At 43.4% G+C, this 20,777-nt stretch overlaps 2 protein-coding genes across 2 annotated transcripts in view; both read left to right on the forward strand.

Annotated features, from left to right (window-relative positions):
* The first annotated feature begins 13,005 nt into the window (after nt 1-13,005).
* fmc1 (formation of mitochondrial complex V assembly factor 1 homolog) lies at nt 13,006-17,273 on the forward strand. The gene is made up of 2 exons (XM_079520090.1): nt 13,006-13,229; nt 16,366-17,273. Exons 1-2 carry the CDS (start codon nt 13,101-13,103, stop codon nt 16,567-16,569), a joined length of 333 nt encoding a protein of 110 aa, XP_079376216.1. The 5' UTR covers nt 13,006-13,100; the 3' UTR covers nt 16,570-17,273.
* Nucleotides 17,274-20,138: 2,865 nt separating this feature from the next.
* The window catches only part of LOC306936282 (heme-binding protein 1-like), a gene marked incomplete at both ends in the record, with an annotated part of 21,414 nt that continues 20,775 nt past the window's right edge, over nt 20,139-20,777 (forward strand). The window contains one exon of the mRNA XM_079519771.1: nt 20,139-20,216. Within this exon, the coding sequence (XP_079375897.1) occupies nt 20,139-20,216 (78 nt within the window). The remainder of the gene's footprint in view (nt 20,217-20,777) is intronic.

Below are 20,777 nucleotides of genomic sequence, written 5' to 3' on the forward strand. Positions count from 1 at the left end.
TTGTAGTGGAGTAAAAGTACAGATTTTGTCTCTGAGATGTAGTGGAGTAGAAGTAAAAGTACTGGAAATTAGAAATACTCAAGTAAAGTACAAATACCTCATAATTGCACTTAAGTACAGTACTTAAAGTAAAAGTACTTAGTTACTTTCCACCACTGATTCTGAGAAAGTATACATGCAACGTGGCGACGTTGTCATTCGGGGTGTTTATTTGGAACAGGAGTCACGTGAACACAACGTGTTGCGTTGTGAATGTAGGTCTCCCCGTGGCAGGAAATGACCTCCATGTTTAAAAGAAAAAAGAAGAAAACCAGGCCGCGCGACGGCCGCATGGGGCCACTGTATGGGAGACGTGTTCAACGGCATCCATCATCTGTTAACACAGTTCATTTGGACAGCGGTGGCTCAGTCTACCAGCTCAGGCAAGTGTTGATTAAAACTATAAGACTGAGGAAAACTAAATGGAAACTAGATGAAAAACTAAGCTATGATGAGTAAAACTATAAGACTAAATATACTGACACTTTCGGCAACAAAATAAAAACTAGACTAAAATGTTAGGAAGGGACTAGTGGACAAGAAAGAGATCCAGGATATCCATTTTGCAATTAGTTGCATGCTGAAAATAGCCGATCTACAAGCTCACAACGCATCACTCTGCGACGGGTTGTGCTGTATTTCAGCAAGTGTAAAAACAGCCAATCAAGGCCCGTCAAAACACATTTTAGTCGACCAAATCGGCAAATCACCTGTAGATTTAGTCGACTAAAACTAGACTATAACACTAACACATTTCAGGTGACAAAAATGTGACTAAAACTAAATTAAAACTATTCAAGAGACTATATATTCAAGAGACTATATGAATAAAACTAAAAATCTAAATTTGCTGCCAAAGACAACACTGGCAGCCAAGCTTTGTTCTCTCTCAAACAGAGCGGTGAACAGAACACACATCCAGGACTAAATATAGGTCTGCTAATATTGGTGCTAATATTGGTGAACTCAACTGTGTCTACGACGACTCCCCTGATGAGATGAGTGGGACAACGAGATGCTCATTCAGACATACTACTGCTGTGGGAAGGATGCGTTTCACCTGGAGTTCACAAACCTTTTCATGTCAAGGACCCCTAAATTGACACTCATTAGCCCCGCGGACCCCCATTAGAAAAGATATGCCAAGGAAGGATTTTCCACCAATTTTCATTTCAAGGAGTCATTTCATTTCAAGAAGTCATTTTACACTCGGTTGCATGATGAAAAATAGCCGATCTACAAGCTCACAACGCGTCGCAGCGCGACACGTTGTGAGCTTGTAGATCGGCTATTTTCAGCAAGTGTAAAATCAGTCATTACGACGGCATCAAGGCCCACCAAAACACATTTTAGCCGACTAAAATCTTATGATATTTAGTCGACTAAAACTAAACACTAAAAACATTCCAGGTGACTAAAATGTGACTAAAACTAAACAAAGTTTCATTCCAAAGACCTATGACTAAAACTAAAATTGAAATTCGCTGCCAAAAACCAACACTGCTTATCCCTAAACTATACTATTGTTCCTACAGCAAAGTATACTGTATAATTACAGTGTAGGTGAAGTGATTCATTTAACACTGAGGATTTCACTACAGTGTACATTAAAGGCTCATTGATAGTATGGATTTAGCGGTGGTGAGGTGACCACCGAACTACAACATGACGTCACTGAGCCGCGGTGAAGAGCAAACCACCGCCACCCGCCCCCAGCCCCTTCTCTCTGTTTTTACTCACCACCGCTCCACGTTATTTCAGCTCCGGTGGTCACCTCACCACCGGAGCGGTGGCCACCTCACCACCGGAGCGGTGGCCACCTCACCACCGGAGCGGTGGTCACCTCACCACCGGAGCTGTGGCCACCTCACCACCGGAGCGGTGGTCACCTCACCACCGGAGCGGTGGTCACCTCACCACCGGAGCGGTGGTCACCTCACCACCGGAGCGGTGGTCACCTCACCACCGGAGCGGTGGCCACCTCACCACCGGAGCGGTGGTCACCTCACCACCGGAGCTGTGGCCACCTCTGTCACCACCGAAAATCCAGACTATGAATGAGCCTTGAGGGGAAAATGCGGTGGTGGTGTGGTGCATTTTTGCATGCATGGCCAATACTGACAGGTCTGACAGACAGCCTGAGCTTAACCAATTCTGTTCGGGAACCCCTTTTGGTGTTTCTAGCATTATGTTGTACTTTTGCTATTGAAAAATAGCAGATCTACAAGCTCATAGCGCGGTACCGACTGCGACCTTGTAGATCTGGCAAAAAAAATGAAATCGTGAAAATGTGGCGCAAACCTTCGCATATATATATTCTTTCAGAGTGAACGTTTTTAACTCATATCTTTGCTTCTGGGGGGGGGGGGGGGGGGGGTCCCTGGAACAACATATTTTCAGATGAATTACATATATTTTGTGGGGGTCCTTCCTTGACATGAAAATGTTTGAGAACCACTGACATAGAAACATAGGGTTTTTCTTTTCTTCAGAAAACTGTCATGATTTAGAAGACATTTTGTAGAACGGAGTTCATGGGTCTAAATGGGTTAAGTGCCCATCTGTAGGTGCCACTGCTAGGGGTCACATGCGTGGTGAGAATGGAGAGCAGGAATGGGTAATGGGGTCCATATGGGGTGACGGGTTAGGGGGAGTATGGGGTAATGGGGAATGGGTAATGGGGTCCATATGGGGTGACGGGTTAGGGGAGCATGAAGTCTCTGGTGGATTTGATGGGGTATGGTGGTGGGCGCCGTGTAACCGACCGACCGTAACCTTGACCAGGGCCATCATGTGCACACTATAGGCCCACACACACACACACACACACACACACACACACACACACACGCACACACACCACACACGCTGTATAAATTCACCCACTGTCAGACAAAAATGATAGGAAAGTTAATCAGAGAAATGGGGTCAACAACAGCCACACCGTCGGAAGCCATGATGGATGAGTAGACATATACTGTAGATGTTTGTGTGCGTGCGTGCGTGCGTGCGTGCTATGAAGGGCTGTGCATGTAGCAACACACCAATGTGCTGCTATGAGATCATGACAGAGATGCTGCTGGCGGGAGACGTGTGGCCAGAAAGCTCAATGTACTCTCTCTCTCTCTCTTTCTATCACTGCTATTGGTCCATTTACTGTCTATATCTCTCTCTCTCTCCCTCTCTCTCACGCACACACGCACACACACGCACACACACGCACACACACACACACACGCGCACACACACGCGCACGCACACGCACACACAAACACCCCTATGCTTTAAAAAGATATGGCTCTCGAAACAGCGCAATGAATAGGAGATGGGGATGATATGACGAGCGGTGAGTTTGGCGATAGCAGGGGGAGAGGGAGAGTATATCTAACAAGGTATTGACGTATTGATGAGGTACAGAGATGTATGGGTACCGTTGCGAGGTCTACTTTACATTCAGTGGATGGGAGTACGGCGTGTGAGAGGAGAGCAGGGGGCCAGATTCTCATCACAGATTCAGACATACCGTGACTTAATCCATTCTGGGCGGGAACCCCCTTTTGGTGTTTTAAAGCATTATGTTATGCTTTAGCTGTTGAAAAAATAGCAGATCTACAAGCTCATATCGCGGCACCGAGTGCAGCGCTATGAGCTTGTAGATCTGCTTTTTTTTTTTTTTTTAACAATCGTGAAAATAAATGTGGCGCAAATCTTTGAATATATATTCTTTCAGAGCGAACGTTTTTCACTCGAATCTTTGCTTCTGGGAGGGGGGGTCCCCTGGAACAAGTAAACATATTTTACGGCGGCCAATTACATATATTTTTGGGGGTCCTTGACATGAAAATGTTTGAGAACGACTGACTTTGAGAAACATGAGTTTTTTTTCAGAAAACTTCCGTTAGGATGTAGAAGGCATTTGTAGAATCATCATCAGGTCTAAATGACTTAATGCACAATGAGTAATAAGAGTTAGGCTATCTCTCAACAGGGGAATCAAAGGATCATAGGATGGGACCCCCCCCCACATGATCCAAAGGGTAAATGGAGGTGACGAGCGAGGGAAATTACCGATGTGCTGATAATACCACCAAATATCCATTATCCATTCAAGCACACACAGACTGAATGTGAATTTACTGTATAAATACTGTACATACATTACACAAACACACACGCACACGCACACACACACACACAATGAAATATATATTTTAACTACTATTGACAAATGTATTATATAGGGCGACAGAAATATACATGTCATGGAGAATCAACAGTATGAAAAGAGCAACAGAGACACACAAAGCACTACTCACCTAATTACCTCTTAAGAATGAGGGAGAAACTATTGTTCAATAGACTTTGTAGACCGTAGAAATTGTAACGACGATGAATATTATAATATCAACTAAAAAGACAAAAGATGTCGCTCGAGTCTTTTAATCCTTCGTAGGAAAAATCCCATTACGTTTCAATGGTCAAAAAAGAAGAAGAAAAAAATAAATACTGAAATCAGCTTTTAGTCCATTAGGAGAAAAAGAAAGTGGAAAAAACGAGTCTTTGAATTTCAGCAGTTTATGATAACTGTAGATGAATTAATTATTCGTCTTTCTTTCTTTTCCCTTTTTTTGTTTGTTGAAAATCCAATCCAGGGACTTAACGGGTAAATTCCACAGGAAAAGCAGCTATATCCACAGAGACTCTCTCAGTGTGGCGATCGCTCCCATTATCTTCATGGAACGTGGAGGGAGAGGCAACGATTATCCTTCAAGGCAGAAAAAAGTGAATACAAAGAGAGAGATGAACAAAAAATAATGAATCATATGGTTTGCTTCACGTTGCTATGCATGTCTATTGCTGTGAGTCTCTGTTGCGCCGGCACACGCGCACGCACGCACGCACGCACGCACGCACACACACACACGCACGCACACACACCCACACACACCAACTTCTACTGTTAACTTAAGTAATCAGGCTTAATCCCTTGACTACGACGTTTGTCAAAACAACTGCTTCCCGTTGCCAAAGATTATTCATGAATAACTCAAGTTAACTAAAAAAAACATGTGTGTTATTATTATCTGGTAAATGACAGCGGACAGTTTGCAAAATGGTTCCCCATATACAGTACTTACTAAATAAAATATCAATACCACCTTGCTGAAATGTGATGCAAACATATGAGGAATATGAGGTTTGAGAGGGAGGACATGTGAATTGTTTTTTTAAAATGGCAAAATGAAGATTTCTTTTTGCAAATAAATCCATACAAGGATAAATCCGGGAGGGTGATGGGGGTGTAAGTGATGATAATTAGCAGATTATCACAGAAGGTTGTTGTACAGATTAGAGACAAGCTTGTAGGAGAGTGCAGTGGGTGGATGCTAAAAAGGAAATACAGCAAAGGTGTATGTTTTGGTCCATGTTTTGTGCTTATATCTAAAAGGGAGCAAAATTGACAGGATAATGGTGAGGAAAGGGCGGAGGTGTACATGTGTGCAAATACAGGTGACAGGTCAATGGAGGGGGGCGGGGGGGGGGGGGGGGGGGCAGGTGTTATGACAATTAAGCCTCGAAAGAGAGTCATAACCTTTCCTCGAATGTGCTTTAATCTCTTACTGTATATGCGAGGAACGAGGCAAGGTACAGTAACACACCTCAATTCTCCCCCACGCTTTATCGTGTGCCTCTACATCAAATGATGATGTCTGAATGTCTCTGATCGTGTATGAGAGTATGAGAGAAAAATGAGACAGTGTGGGGTGGGGGGGGGGGGGGGGGGTGGTGGTGCTTGAGACGTTTAATGACAGAAGAGGAACACAAGACTGTTGGTGCAACAACCATGGGAATGACGAAGACAGTCAAAATGTTTGATCCCCCCCCCGGAGGAGGAGGAGGACATACTGAGGAGACAGAGCTCGCTCGTGGATGGGTGAGCCTCGGTTCTCGGGGCTCAAATGTACAGAAAAACGGAACAAGTGAGAAAACACGGACCACACAGCTGCGTATTAAGAACAGCGCGACGTGAAGATGGTCATGACATGAGGACAGTATCAGCTGAGACTGAGCTGAGATGGGAGAGGAGCCATTCACACAGGCCTATAAGCTAAACTGTATATGCTATAGGAAGTGTGTGTGTGTGTGTGTGTGTGTGTGTGTGTGTGTGTGTGTGTGTGTGTGTGTGTGTGTGTGTGCGTGCGTGTGAAGTTGTGCTTGATGAATGTCTTAACACACACACAGTAAAATAAACAGACTTTGAGACAGACACTATAGACACTAAAAAAGAAAAAAAAGACCTACCTATGATTATCATTAAGAACCAGAAGCCCAAAAGAGGTGCACAGGATGGCAGGAGGAGAAGAGAAGAGAAGGGGGGGAAATAGCAAAAGGTAAAAAAATGAAAAAGGCATAAATGAAGAAAAAATATATAGAAAATTATTAGTTCAAATTATTTGAAAAAAAAAAAAAAATCATAAATGAATGAATGAAAAAAGCAAGGCAATTATAACATGGTTGGATTCAGAAAGTGGTCAAAGTTGAGGAGTGGAGCGGTAGGGAGGTAGGGAGGAGAGGAGAGGAGAGGAGAGGAGAGGGTGGGTGAAGGGAGGATGGACAGAGCGGTAGGGAGGAGAGGAGAGGAGAGGAGAGGAGAGGGTGGGTGAAGGGAGGCGCGAGCGTGGGCTGCGCAGGAATGGAATGAGCTGGAGGTGCCAAAGCAATGGTTGAAGGAAGAGAAATAAAAGCTAAATGGAAAATTTTTTAAAAGAAAGAATAAAAAGTACGAAAAATTAAATCAAACAAACAAACAAAATCCCCCTCCTCTCTCTCTCTCTCTCCCTCTCCCTCTCTCTGTCTCTCTCTCTCTCTGCCTCTCTGTTCTTCCGTGTCTGGCTCATAAATAGAAGAAATTGTAGACCAGGTAAATGGAGAAATAGATGAGGAGGCAGAGGACGGAGAGAGCGAGCAGATGAACGGACAGTGCACCTCCCAGCAGCGCGATGAGGAAGAAAAAGAACAAAAAACGAAAGAAAAAGGCAAATACTCCAGTGGCCTCCGTGGTGTCTCCCGTCTGAAGAAGGAGAGGAAGAGGGGGGAGAGATTGGCTGTCGCCAGTTGTTCCCCCTCCTTTCCCTGGCTGTGGCTTCTGCTGGCTTCTCCTCCTCCCAAAGAAAAAACACTTCCCATCCAGATGAGCACCACAAAAACAAAAGAAATAGAATGAAAGAAAGAACAAAAGAAAGAAAGGACGAAAAGCTGTCCGTCCGTTCCTCCCTTCCTCCCTCTCTCCCTCTCTCTCTCTCTCTCTCTCTCTCCCTCTCTCTCTCTCTCAACTCAGTTCTGACATCACATGCCACTCGCACAGGTTAGACATTGTTGCAGCAGCAGTAGCTCAGTGTTGGGGGGGGAAAGGAGAGAGACGTGGGGCTGCTGCTGCTGCTTAGACAAGAACTGCCTGCCTCATGAGAAGAGGTGCTCTCTAGCTCTAGCTCTCTCTCTCTCCCTCTCTCTCACCCCCTCTCTCCCTCTCAATGAATACTAATGCTGTGAGTGGGCCCACCTACCTTCCACCCAGTGTTCTCAGGAATGGGCGGGAGAGAGAGAGAGAGAGAGAGAGAGAGAGAGAGAGAGAGAGAGAGAGAGAGAGAGAGAGAGAGAGAGAGAGAGAGAGAGAGAGATAGATGAAGTGGGAGGGAGGGAGGTGTGTGTGTGTGGGGTGCCTTTCCAACAGATATCTCTAGGAAACCAAAGCGGTGTGTGTGTGTTGAGAACTGATAAGTGACTCTGGCTCCCCCTACAGTCACCATAATCAATACACCAGCGCAGGCAAAAAGCTGCCAGCACTGTACTGTACTGTACTGTACTGTACTGTACTGTACTGTACTGTACTGTACTGTACTGTACTGTACTGTACTGTACTGTACTGTCTGCAGTGTTGGTTTTGACAGCAAATTCTTCATAGTCTTCTGAATAGTTTTAATTTGGTTTTAGTCACATTTTAGTCACCTGGAATGTTTTAGTGTTAGTTTAGTTTCAGTCGACTAAATATCATAAGATTTTAGTCAACTACATCTACAGTTGATTTAGTCGACTAAACTAAAATGTATTTTGGTGGGCCTTGATGCCGTCGTAATGGCTGATTTTACGCGTGCTGAAAATAGCCGATCTACAAGCTCACAACGCGGCATTTTGAGCTTGTAGATCGGCTATATTTTCAGCATGCAACCAAGACTAAAATTACTTGCCTTTTACTTCTACCGGATCTCTTGTCCACTGTGATTTTAGCCTAGTTTTTATTTGTTGACGAAAACGTAGATTTAGTCTTAGTTGTAGTCATCATGGCTTAGTTTTCATTTAGTTTCCATTTAGTTTTCGTCAGTGAAAAAAGGTAGTCGACGAACCTTTCTCGTCATAGTATTAGTCGACGAAATCAACACCGACTGTCTGGGACGAGGTGGAAATTGTAATATTGTTTCCACCAAGTTCCAGTTGAGATGAAGTGGAATCACCTTTGTGTGAATGACCTTTTGAGTCATGAGTCAGATACTGCTGGCTCACGTCTCCATGGCACTAGTGTGTGTGTGGTATTTATATGCACCTAGAACATGTAGGCCTATGACTTACATATCCTGGATCTGATGAAGGGCGTGTACCCCGAAACGTGCACGTGTAAAGGGTGCCATACATTATTTTTTCTTTAAACGGAGCCCATCATTGCGCAATTTTATTTTCTTAGTTTATTGTAACTTTTGGCTCAGCAGCAGCTGCCTGACACAGGGTGTGGATGTGCTTGTCTTTCCATATATATATATATATATATATATATATATATATATATATATATATACGGTATATACAGTATATATATATATATATACATGTGTGTGTGTGTGATTGTATTACTCGACGACACTGAAAATGAGTAATTTCGAGAATAAATAAAACTCAATCGTGTATTGATTTTTCCATCTGCATCCGACGCCACATGCCTTTTTTTACAAAAGAAAAGAGGGAATTTCTGCCCGTTTATGGTGCAATTAAGACTCCTGTCCTGAGCCAAACTCACTGTTGCTATGGTGACACAATACTGCTCCCAAGTGGCCAAGTCCAGGCTAGCGGCCAGCAGAAGTCTTTTATGTGTCAGCATCATCGCTCAAAGCAGTTATTGGTCTGTTAAACAACAATCACTTTTTTATTTTTATCTCCAGTCAGATATTATAAACCTTTCTTCTTTTGTTTTAACCCATTTTGACCTGGGAAGGATTCTACAAATCAAATGTCTTCTAAATCCTGACAACCTGAAAACTGTTTCTATGTCAGTCGTTCTCAAACATTTTCATGTCAAGGACCCCCAAGATTGTAGATGTAATTGGCCGCCGACCCCCATCTGAAAATATGTTGTTCCAGGGACTTCCCCAGAAGCAAAGATTTGCGCCACATATTCACGACTTTTCAAAAATAGCAGACCTACGAGCTCGTAGCGCGGCACTCGGTGCCATCTGTCCGTCAACCGTCAGCCACACCTCCATATATGGTCACGCCTTGTGACATCACGTCGCCTTTAAATGGTCACACCTTGTGACACGTCACGCCACCATATATGGACATCTCCATATATGAAGAACACGACACTGACCTCATCTAACCCTGGATAACCATACATGGAGAAGACTGGATCATCACCTAGATCTGCATATGTGGAGCCGGCCAGCAACTCTACTCTCAAACCTTAAACCCTTAGATCTCCATATATGGAGCTGACCTGTTCTGACATTCCATATGTTGATCCCTCCCCACCCGCCCTTCCTGTTCTGACATTCCTATGTTGATCTGACCTCATCAAACCCTGTACACTCAATATATGATACGCTCCATATGTGCCAGTACAGAATTAATTCCATATGTTGATCTGACCCCCCCATGCCAAAGCGCCAGCGCTCGCCCATGCAGTCTGGCGTCACCCAGCCAGATGCGTGCAAAGGGCGTCTTACTGGTAACTGTAATCCTGTGTCCTTCACAGTAAAGATAATTGAAACAAAAACATGGGTCTCAACCCCAACCTTTGCAGCTGGATCCTCTACTAAGTCTACTTTATGTCAGAACGACGTCAGGTGGTGCACATACACCTAAGACTGTGTAGTCTTGCACAGTTCCAACCAAGTGGTGGAGTTTACGGACGACACCACAGTAATAGGCATGATGATCACGAACGAGTCGGAACGACGATGAGACAGCCAACAGGAGAGAAGTGGTCTTCAACCAGTCAGTTGTAGCCTACCTGCTTATCAGTGACTGACAGTACAGATAGGAAATATAATAGTAATGGCAAACCGCAGGGCTGTGCAGAGAGCACTGAGGTGAGGTGGCAGGTGTCCAAAACCCCAGAAAGGAGCACATAAGTGGGGTTTTTATTATTATGCTTATTTGTATAAGCGATTTTTGGGGTGATCTTTTTGTGGGGGACCCTTGTGCCATTTCACACCAGACATGTAGTACATTGGATGTGTTGCAAACGGGGAGTGATAAAACGCGCCTAATAGTTCATTTTCAATGAGACCTGCATTTTTGCTCTGTGCGACAACGCAAGCGTATTTACGTGAGCGCGGTCCCGTGAATTTGTTGCGCACGTGCTCGTTATGTGCACACGCCCGCGACTCACCAGACCTGGATTCTGTTTGGCTTTGCATTGTTGCGCCCCTCTTCAACAGACCTGGAGGAGACGAATACAAGACAACTCACCCCTTTTCTGTTTTCCTCCCGGAATTTTCCCCAGTGAGGGGTGGGAGAGGCTGGACAGCAGACGGCTGGACTTTGAATTTCTCTAACTATAAACTTTCACGACAGCAGACAGCCTAAGTACAAATATAATTTATGTAAAGGCTACTACAGTGAAGTCGGTTCACAGAAGTTGTTGTGGCTATGTGGGGATTATCTGACGAGGTACCATTTGAGTGGGCAAAACCTTACATATACTAAATAATACTAAATTGTTTATAGGGTCAATATAAGTAAAATAATATAGCCTTTCCACAGGAGTATCTTTTTATATTTTTCCAAAAAGAATACAAACCGCCAATAGCATATTACAAAGTTATCCCCCTCACTGGGGAAAATTCCGGGAGGAAAAACGGGCAAGCACCGGGGTGAGTTGTCTTGTTACCGAGGAGACCTGTGTTGATCCAGGCAACAACGCCTGCGTTCCTCGCTTCCCGCTTGCAAGGCCCTTCATGCTACTGAAGCAAGATGTTCCACATCCAACATTGAATTAAATATCATTGCTAAGGGCCACAGATGTGGGGCAGGCCATTAAAAAGGTTTTTTTTTGGGGGGTGGGTAAAAGGCCACTGGGAGGCAAAGGGACCAGGGGCAGCTAGGTGCCCAAGCAGCACCAAAAAGCCCTCCCTCTGCACGTGCCTGTGGCAAACCTCTACTGTTAAGTAACTTGCTCACCTTGACCATATTTTTGTTTAGAAAGGGAAGACATCACTCCTTTTGTTTGTCTGGCAGGACTTCCCTTCTGGTCCACTTGAGCACACGCCAGTCACAGCTCCAGCTGACAGCACAGGGACAGGGAACATGGCCACCTCCAATGACAGGGTCCTGGAGAGGGAACATGGCCACCTCCAATGACAGGGTCCTGGAGAGGGAACATGGCCACCTCCAATGACAGGGTCCTGGAGAGTGAGTTGAAGACAGAAGAGGCTGCAGCCCCTTTCGGGAGCCTTCATGGTTACCTTTTCTGTATTTGGTACGGGTACCAATGACGTCCCAAACACAGAAAAGGGTAAACCAAGGGTCCCGAAAGGGGCTAGAAGAGACAGGAGAAAACAAAATACTGTAGGTGAAACCACTGTGATGATGATGATGTGTAGACAAAATATTAATTTTCACCATGCACTGTAGAGAACCTTTATGTAGGCTACACCTATACTGCACAATAATATCCATTGATTATAGCGGGATATAATATTTACATTTTGACAGACTGTAGCTTTGTGTGCACTAATATCACCTAAAGAGGGCGACATTTCACTGCAGAATAAATTCATGCGAATTACAATAGTATAATTTATCTGACATAGTCATCTGTCTCTTCTCTACAATCTCCACTGCAGTACAGTACAGTACAGTACAGTACAGTACAGTACAGTACAGTACAGTACAGTACAGTACAGTACAGTACAGTACCAAAACTGTGTTTTCAATAACATGACAGGATCAGGACATTGAAGTGAGCTGAAGTTGTTGTTTTTTTTTGTCTCAAGCCTTCGTTGACAAGGGCCATGATAGTCGGGGAATATTATCAGTATAATCTGGGAATACATTTCTTACCAAGAATTTTCTTCACCAAGGTTTTTGTAAAGGTGTCTGCACATTGGTTTATTTTCAACCACCCTAGGGGAATTTTTGACAGCTGCTGAAAGTCGGGGTACCATCAGCATTAGTTTTGCACGAAAAACACTCCTTTGTGCTAAAAACGGTCATAGACACTTGCCCAAATGTGCCCAACACATTTGTGATGACGGCTATGGCCTTTTTAAGCCCAAGGAGTGTTTTTCGTGCAAAGCTAATGCTTGCAATGGATTCAAAAAGAATCATGAAAACCCCCTAGTTTGGCCATAGACCCCCTAGTTTGGCCATAGCCACTTGCCCAAATATGCCCAAATGTACTGACATCATCACATTTGTGATGACGTCTATGGCTATTTTTAGCCCAAGGACTGTTTTTCGTGCAAAACTAATGCTTGGAATGGATTCAGAATGATGAAACGTCACATTTGACACGTCACATGCTACTTAAGGCAAATTCCCCTATAGGGTGGTTGAATATAAACCAATGTGGGATATGTTAGTAGACAGACACATTTACAAACACATTGGTGAAGAAAATTCTTGGTAAGAAATGTATTCCCAGATTGTATTAATATCCCCTGACGATGAGACGAGACTGAACGAGATGTCTTGTCCTGAACTCGATTGAGTGTGTCTACTAGTCTAGATAGAGCCATAGGAGCCGCCATAGAGCAGCAGCACAGTCAGTCAGAACAACATCAACAACCATGGCGGGGCTACCTTCGCCTCTCAGAGCGTGGCGAGGAATCCTGAAGGAGTTGAAGGCGATACAGGGGTCAACTTATAGAAAATCATTGGCTTATAACTTTGTTATAGGTCAGTTTCGTAAAAACGAGGTGAGTGAGTCGCCAACGGCTGTATACTGTGTACGCACACAAGGTAGCAGCTATGGCTAACAACAGCCTAGCTAGCTTATAGCACTATTAGCAGCACACAGACCATAATGTTATGGGTCTAATAACACAGTTGACACGTTTTATTTGCCTCTGGAAAATGCTCGACCATTTATGTTTTTCGAGAGCAATTTAATGTGTATAGTTCCGGGGCTTCACATACTGTGTATAAATTACATTTGACTAGCAATACATTTAGTAATAATAAATATACACAAAGTCAGCTCAACGACACAGCAAGGTGACCGACCGGCATGCTCACTTGCTCAATGTCGACAAACAAACACTCACCCAAGTGTGTTGACATTTTGACAACCAGTCAAGTTGCTTCTGTAATGTTAGAAGAACCGAATCCGACTCAAGCTTATATAAAACTCTATGGACTGACTACTCAGCATGGCATGCACAACATTTAACACCCATTACACTACCATGTCGTATCTTTCTTTAACGGAACTTACAGAAGTCTGTCTTTCTTGCGACTTCATTACATTAGTTTCAATTCCAGGAGCTTGCAGGCTTGCAGCCAATCGCATGATGGAGTTGTTAATTGATTAACGTTGTCATTAATTGAGTTATTAGGACAGTATACAACATATAGCCACCGGGCTCTGATAGCCACTAGATGTTGCACCCAAGTTTTTTTTGTGACAGTAACTCGCAGTAACTCTTGATTGATTGAATATGTAAACAGCCCGTCGAACAATAAAATACATTAAAAACTAATATAACACACAACGTGCTGGGGACCATCCCGTTGTGGTCCATACTATAGGATCTCAATGGAAACAAGTCCATATAGGACTTTGTTGTTGTGTGTGTATGTATGCCTCTGTCAGATGTATCTAATTAGCCTGTCAAGTCAATTGTATTTATTTATAGAGCACTTTTAAAAACACCCAGGGTTGACCAAAGTGCTGCACATCATATAACAAAACATACAATACACAATAGAAAGATAACACTTTTAAAAAGAGGGGGACTTCAGAAAAATTATACAAAACATGATAAAAAAAAATTTAAACAATAAAGGAGAGCATTTCGGTTTTAGTTTAAAAACCAGGTGTAAAGTTGGCCGAGTGGCCAAGGCTCCAAAAAGTGACAGAATCCAGCAATACCTTTTAGGGTGTTTTATTTCTCCCCGATACAGGTTATTCACAGTGGAAAGGCCTCGAACAAAACAAAACACTAAAGACTAACTTACGAAAAGACAACATAGAAAAACACTTGAAAACAAATTAGGGAAACAAACCCAGAACTTGAGAAACTATGTAGGCTATAAACCCTGCAATGACAGGCCCCCTAGCAGCTCTCCCTGGGTGTTACCTTCTGGTTGTCTCACGCCAAACTGAACTAACTCACTGCCCCTGCAGCCTCCCTCTTATACTAGGCAAGACTATACCAAGGAACAGTTCTGTAATTGGTAACCCACTTAACTCAACATCTGGCTAACCATGGCCCATGAGTTAACTTACACAATTACCTACTTTAACTAAACCAATTCGAATACATTTCAGATACATTACACAACAAGATGAATAGAAAACATAACATAAGAGCTCTTGTAAACCAGACAGACACCCCTCCTGCTCTATAGCACTTGGTACCTTCCTCCACTCAGTCAAGAGGATCACCTGTACTGCAGGAGAGCCAGGTGCCAACCAATCATAATTAAACCTAAATGACACCAAACATATACTGTGACAATATTTGCAAAGTACATACTTGTTCTCTTTTACAATTCACTGTGAGCTACCATCATAAAAATATGCACTCATGTCCATTAACACAGTCTTCCAAGCCGGCCGGCAAAGTTAGGGATGCAACTGTGTAATTTAGGTATGAGCATTGTTCTCCATCAATGTATGTTTATAGGGCACGGGTTGCCCCGTGACACCAGGCACTTTCTCCAAGGGGGCAGTGGGCTATATGGTTTTCTAAAAGGCCAGGGAGGACATAGCTGCAATTAGCCGCAATTTGCAACTCTAGATTTTTTTATATTATGGGATGAATCTAGAGTTGCAAATGCAATACCCTCCATTGACTCCCCACTCATCCAATTTGCGTTTGCGATCTGCTTGTATTAAACGACGTTAAACTCACCAACATTGTAGCTGTAGGGCAAGCTTGAATTATCCTCTTTCAATCTGCCGAGCTTTTGTTTCATAAAAATCCACCGTAGACATGTTATGAGCTACTTTCTGTCAAGAAATTCTGTGCAGGTGATTTTTGTGTTGGAGTTTGTAAGCGCTCGTCGTAAGTCACTGAACGGCCCTGCGTGCCATCTGTTTCGTATTTGCACATAATGCAGGAGGCAGCAGCGCGACCCCTTATTAAAAACGAGTGCTTCCAAACTCCAACACTTAGAAAAAGAATCACCTGCAGAGGATGTCTTGACAGAAAGTAGCTCATAACATGTCTATGGTGGATTTTTTTTGAAACAAAAGCTCGGCAGATTGAAAGAGGATAATTCAAGCTTGCCCTACAGCTGCAATGTTGGTGAGTTTAACGTTGTTTAATACAAGCAGATCGCAAACGCATAATGTGTCTTTAATCTAGATTTAAAAAGGGGAGAGAGGGTGCAACCTTAACCCATTTAGACCCGGGGCTGCATCAGTGTCGCTTATCGCTTCCAAACATTGTTTTAAACTTTACCTGTTGAAAAATAGCAGATCTACAAGCTCGTAGCGCGGCACTCGGTGCGAGCTTGTAGATCTGCTATTTTTGAAAAATCATGAAAATGTGGTGCAACTCTTTGAATATATATATATATATATATATATATATTCTTCCAGAGCGAACTTTTTAACTCAAATCATTGCTTCTGGGAGGTCCCTGGAACAACATATTTTCAGATGGGGGTCGGCGGCCTATTACGTATCATTTTTGGGGTCCTTGACATGAAATATTGATTACCACTGATATAGAAACATAGGTATTTCAGAAAATTGTCATGATTTAGAAGACTCTTTTTTTTTTAATTTAGATGTCAGGCCTACTGTAAATGGATACATTTCAGGTGAGTGAATGTGTGTATGTGACCGTCTCATTCTCCTTCTCCCTCTCCGACTCCTTCCAGGTAACGGGACAGAGGTACTGCCGTGGGGATCACGAGGCTCTTCACGCCTCGAACACCTACCTCTGTCTGTTGGCGTCCACCAGGAAGCACATGGCTCTGCACAACCTCTACCACGGCAAGGGGGAGCGCAGCATCGAACAGGCAGCGGGAATAGTGGGTCTCAGGTTGCCCACTCAACCAGGGGGCAAAGGCTGGGAGAACTGAGAAGGTGTGAGAAGTTGGCTGGACCGGGTCTGATTACAACCGCATTAATGGATTCAGTTACGTCTCCCCAAGATTGATTGATCTTTCCCTGTCACAGCAAGAAATAGTAGGTTTGACCCCTTGATTTAATGGAAGGGAATGGACCCAGTTCTGGTGTACACTAGCAGCTGTAGTCTGGAGATCATGCCATCGATAGCCAGACAGATATTGGCAGAGAAGAGATCATGTAATTAAATAACTGTAATTAAGACAAGGACTGGCATTAATTGTGAAACTGGTGAGGTGTCCTACTGGCTGCACAGCAGTGACTGCACAATCATGTGAAAACATTTCCATTTTGACGTCTTTCTTTGTCCCATTAAAGTATGTATTAATGTTCAATTGAATCTGTATTGTTTTTTTTTGTTTTTTTGAGACATGGGACTATGTTTTGACAACACAATAATAGCTGGTTAATTTATGTTTATTTCCTTAAATTACATCTGAGAAAATGGCAGCATTGTGAATTAGCTTACTAGGCAGCAGGTATTGGCCTGGAAAACAGACAAATCTGCTACATTTGCCCAATATCTACGCAGTGGTATTAGTCTGGCCATGCCAGGCTAAGTAGGCATAAGCCTCATTTCTGATTCAAAAGCTAAAAATCAAGTATTTGTGTGTAACTGAGAAATATCATATGCATGTGAACTATTAAAGTTTTCTTTTTTGACCCTTCACGAAAATGTGCCTCCTGTTTTAGCCAGAGGTGATACTGCAATCAACCAAAGTGACAGAAACACTATACTATTGTACGGGGGCGGTGGTACAGGGCGGCGGTGGCTGAGGGGTAGAGTGGCTGGATGGTAACCGCAAAGGTTGCCAGCTCGAACCCGGGCTCCCCCAGAGTTGGTGTAGTTGGTGTAGTCCTTGAGCAAGACACTGAACCCCTCCTGATGTGCTGGTTGGTGCCCTGCATGGTTTCCGCCGCCATCAGTGTATGAATGTGTGGGTGAATGTAATGCACAATCTATGTAAAGCGCCTTGGATAAAGGCTCTGTATAAATGCACCATTTACGGAAATGCCACTCACTAATACCCCCCCCCCCCCCAACCGTTCTGGGGTGGTCGAGATTATGTTTCCGCTCCCATGATTCTGTCTTTCTGTGAGACTGAGTGAGTAATCTTGGGACATTGTAGGACCGATCAGTGTGAATTTTACACGCACACTACCAGTAGGCCAAGGAAGAACCTATACAGTCAAAATTGGGGTCTGATTTGAGTAGGCTACCACCAACATAGTTTTAAATACATTTGCATTCTTTAAACTGTATTTATCCACATAGGTTCACCTCAAACCGATTTTTCTCAATAAAAGCTACAGGCTACGAGAGCTTTTATTGATATTCTTCCGGTTTGAGGGAAAAGGAAGTTCTGTTTGATTGTTCCTGCCTGTCGACTACAAAACAATACTACAACATGACGTAACGATATCATCCGCTCCCGACCGGTTCACACAGCGCTTTTGGGACCAGAGACCAGGCTTTCCTCCGAGGTGGAAAGCCTGGTGAGGCGAGGTTAGGAGCAGTGTGTGTGTGGTTTCATCTTTCCTGCCAGTCTGGGGGGTCTGACCAGGAGTCTTTAAGCCACAAACAAGCTCCTCTAACATTTAAAAGCAAGGGGCCCTTGACACATTGAAATCCACTCCATACTAGCATAAAGCTACCATTTGTTGTCTATCCCCAGTGGGTTTGTATACATGTCCTAGACATAGGCTACTGAGTAGGTCTGGCGATGCCCCTATTGCTGCCTGACTATTCTTTTCTGAGTGGTGCAACCACTCCCTTACGGAGCTATGTGTGTGTGGGTGGGTGCCTGGGTCTGAGCACGAAGATAGCATGATTGTTTTTCACCACCTGTGCGCAACCAAACACACACATATTAACTGTATATATGATGATTTTGGGTGTGCCTGTACAGTACAGTACAGTAGAGGGACCCCCACACGGTAACTGTCATTTCTCAACCGTTTTCGGACGTGGGGCGGCTCGCCGGAATCGTCCCGGCCCCTTGGGCGCGTTCCTGGGGGTCTGGATGTTCCGGAGATCCCCACATGGTAACTCTCATTTATCTTCGGTTTCGGCTCGCCGGAACCGGGCCGGCACCCTGGCGGTGGTCCTGTGGGTCTGGATCTTCCGGGGGACCCCCACACAGAGTTGCACCACTCACTTCACATGTGTGTGATTTTTGTATTGTATTGAGCGCTTACATTCTGTATTCCCTGGGACTGTCTCCTCTTTCCCATAATTATAAACCTCTCATATCATCTATGTTGCTCTGCTGCTGTACATACCCAGCATAATCCTCTTTTTGTGTGTGTGCCTTTTTTTTCTGTGCTTTTTCTATTTCCTCCAGTTCTCATGGTGACTAACGTTTTGCTTTCAGTCTGAATTTAAATAGATCATCCCTGAAGCTAAGCAGCATACACATGACACATGGTGGCACACATGCGCAGAGCACGGCCAAACATAGAACACAGAAACGTGCACATGCTTCGTGCTGGAATGAAAGTCCAATGCATACTGACAAACCTACAGCTATAGTGTCAAATTATATTGCATATAACAACTGAAAATGCACAGTTGCACACATATCTGTACCCCACCACTGTTTCGCACATGCATACTGACATAATAAGCAGAGATGGGCATGTATTTGAAATACATGTATTTGAAATACGTTTTTTCTTTTAAAATACAGAAAAAAGTACAATGTAGGCCTATTTACAATACAAAAAAAAATATTTAAAATACATCATGTATTTAAAATACAACATGCCCATCTCTGAACATATAGAGGATGTATACAGGATGCAAGCCTATTGATTTCCACCTAATGTCAGCCAACTGGACGTTTTCTTGGACATGAAATAGGAAGACATGATGAGTGCCTTTACAGTCACACGTCCCTGCACCTTCAAGTTAACATACATTTTTAATGTCAGTCAGTGCAACCTGAACCCAGGTTAAACTCACACCAAATAAACAAACTTAAGTCGTGGAAAAAATGTGTCCGTCTGCAGGCGTCGGCATAACATTGCAAACTGTTGTATTACGGTATGATTGGTGGTAATATGGTTGTCAAGTGGGTGAGAGCCTAGGTATATTTAAGACTAGATAAGAGCGAATGAGGAGAGGGCGGGGAGGCGGGGCCAAGCACCGCTGGTCAAACTCGGTCAAACTGGGATGCTGCTGCAGTCCGTTTGACAAAAGAGAGAGAAGTCATTTATACGTTTGACACAGAACCGAAAAGTCGTTTGTTTAACTGTCTTAAAAACAAAACGGTTGTAGACTATATTAAAAAAGAGAGAGTATTTAGCATTAACTGTAAAAGTGCGCACAAATCCTTGGAGCGTAAATTGGTCTTTTTTTGCTAAACATCTGGATAGTCCCCCATGCCAAGGTTTCAAGAGGAGCTGTTTGTTATAATAGCAACTTGTTTATAGAAGTCCAACGAGCAACACATAGGAAGGAGAACAGGTGTGAAGGGGCAGTGCGCGGAGAGGAGAGGGAGACCCGTCCTAAAAAGAAGAGATGTTTGGAATGGTGAAGAACTCCGTCTTTGGAAACATCGACGAGACGGAATATAAATTGCTCAGCAGTGACTCAAAGGTAGGTGTTTGTGCTGATACCCCATTATAGCCTCATGTACACAGTTTGATAATATGCTTTGACTTGTTGTAGCCTAGGCTACTGCATCGTTTTCTTTAATGTATTTGCAATGGATAGCCTTGCCCTTAGCTATAGCCGAAGCAGAAAGATAATGAATAATCAGAAATATTTTAATTTGTCAATTTCCCTGGCTATGTAGCCTATACTTTTCGTACATAATTAAAGCATATGAAAGACTGTTCCCCCTCAGCCACTTGCAGTTCAACATAACACGTCAAACCATTAAAAAAGCATAATAAAATACATAATCTAAAACCATATGTTTGTCTATGTTATCATGGCTTAATAGTTTTATATAGGCCTACATTTAAAATATATATATTGTAGGCCTATATTTTATCCTACTATATAAAAAGGCTTCATTTATAATGTGTTTTAAACTTTTAGTTCAGTTTTTAAATCGTTTTTGGAGCAAACGAGCACAAATAGAAACAAATAAACCCCTGATTGACAGTCTGTCCAGTTAATTGCTTGTGAGTTCTGACCTTCTGCTGTGTGTCA

The sequence above is a fragment of the Electrona antarctica genome (assembly GCF_951216825.1).
Source record: "Electrona antarctica genome assembly, chromosome: 14".
NCBI classification, from domain to species: domain Eukaryota; kingdom Metazoa; phylum Chordata; class Actinopteri; order Myctophiformes; family Myctophidae; genus Electrona; species Electrona antarctica.

What these genes read in the sequence shown, in the direction of transcription:
- fmc1 (XM_079520090.1), top strand. Translation starts at nt 13,101, where the DNA reads ATGGCGGGGCTACCTTCGCCTCTCAGAGCGTGGCGAGGAATCCTGAAG. An exon ending in GTCAGTTTCGTAAAAACGAG is followed by an intron (nt 13,230 to 16,365) that starts GTGAGTGAGTCG and finishes GACTCCTTCCAG; the next exon opens with GTAACGGGACAGAGGTACTG.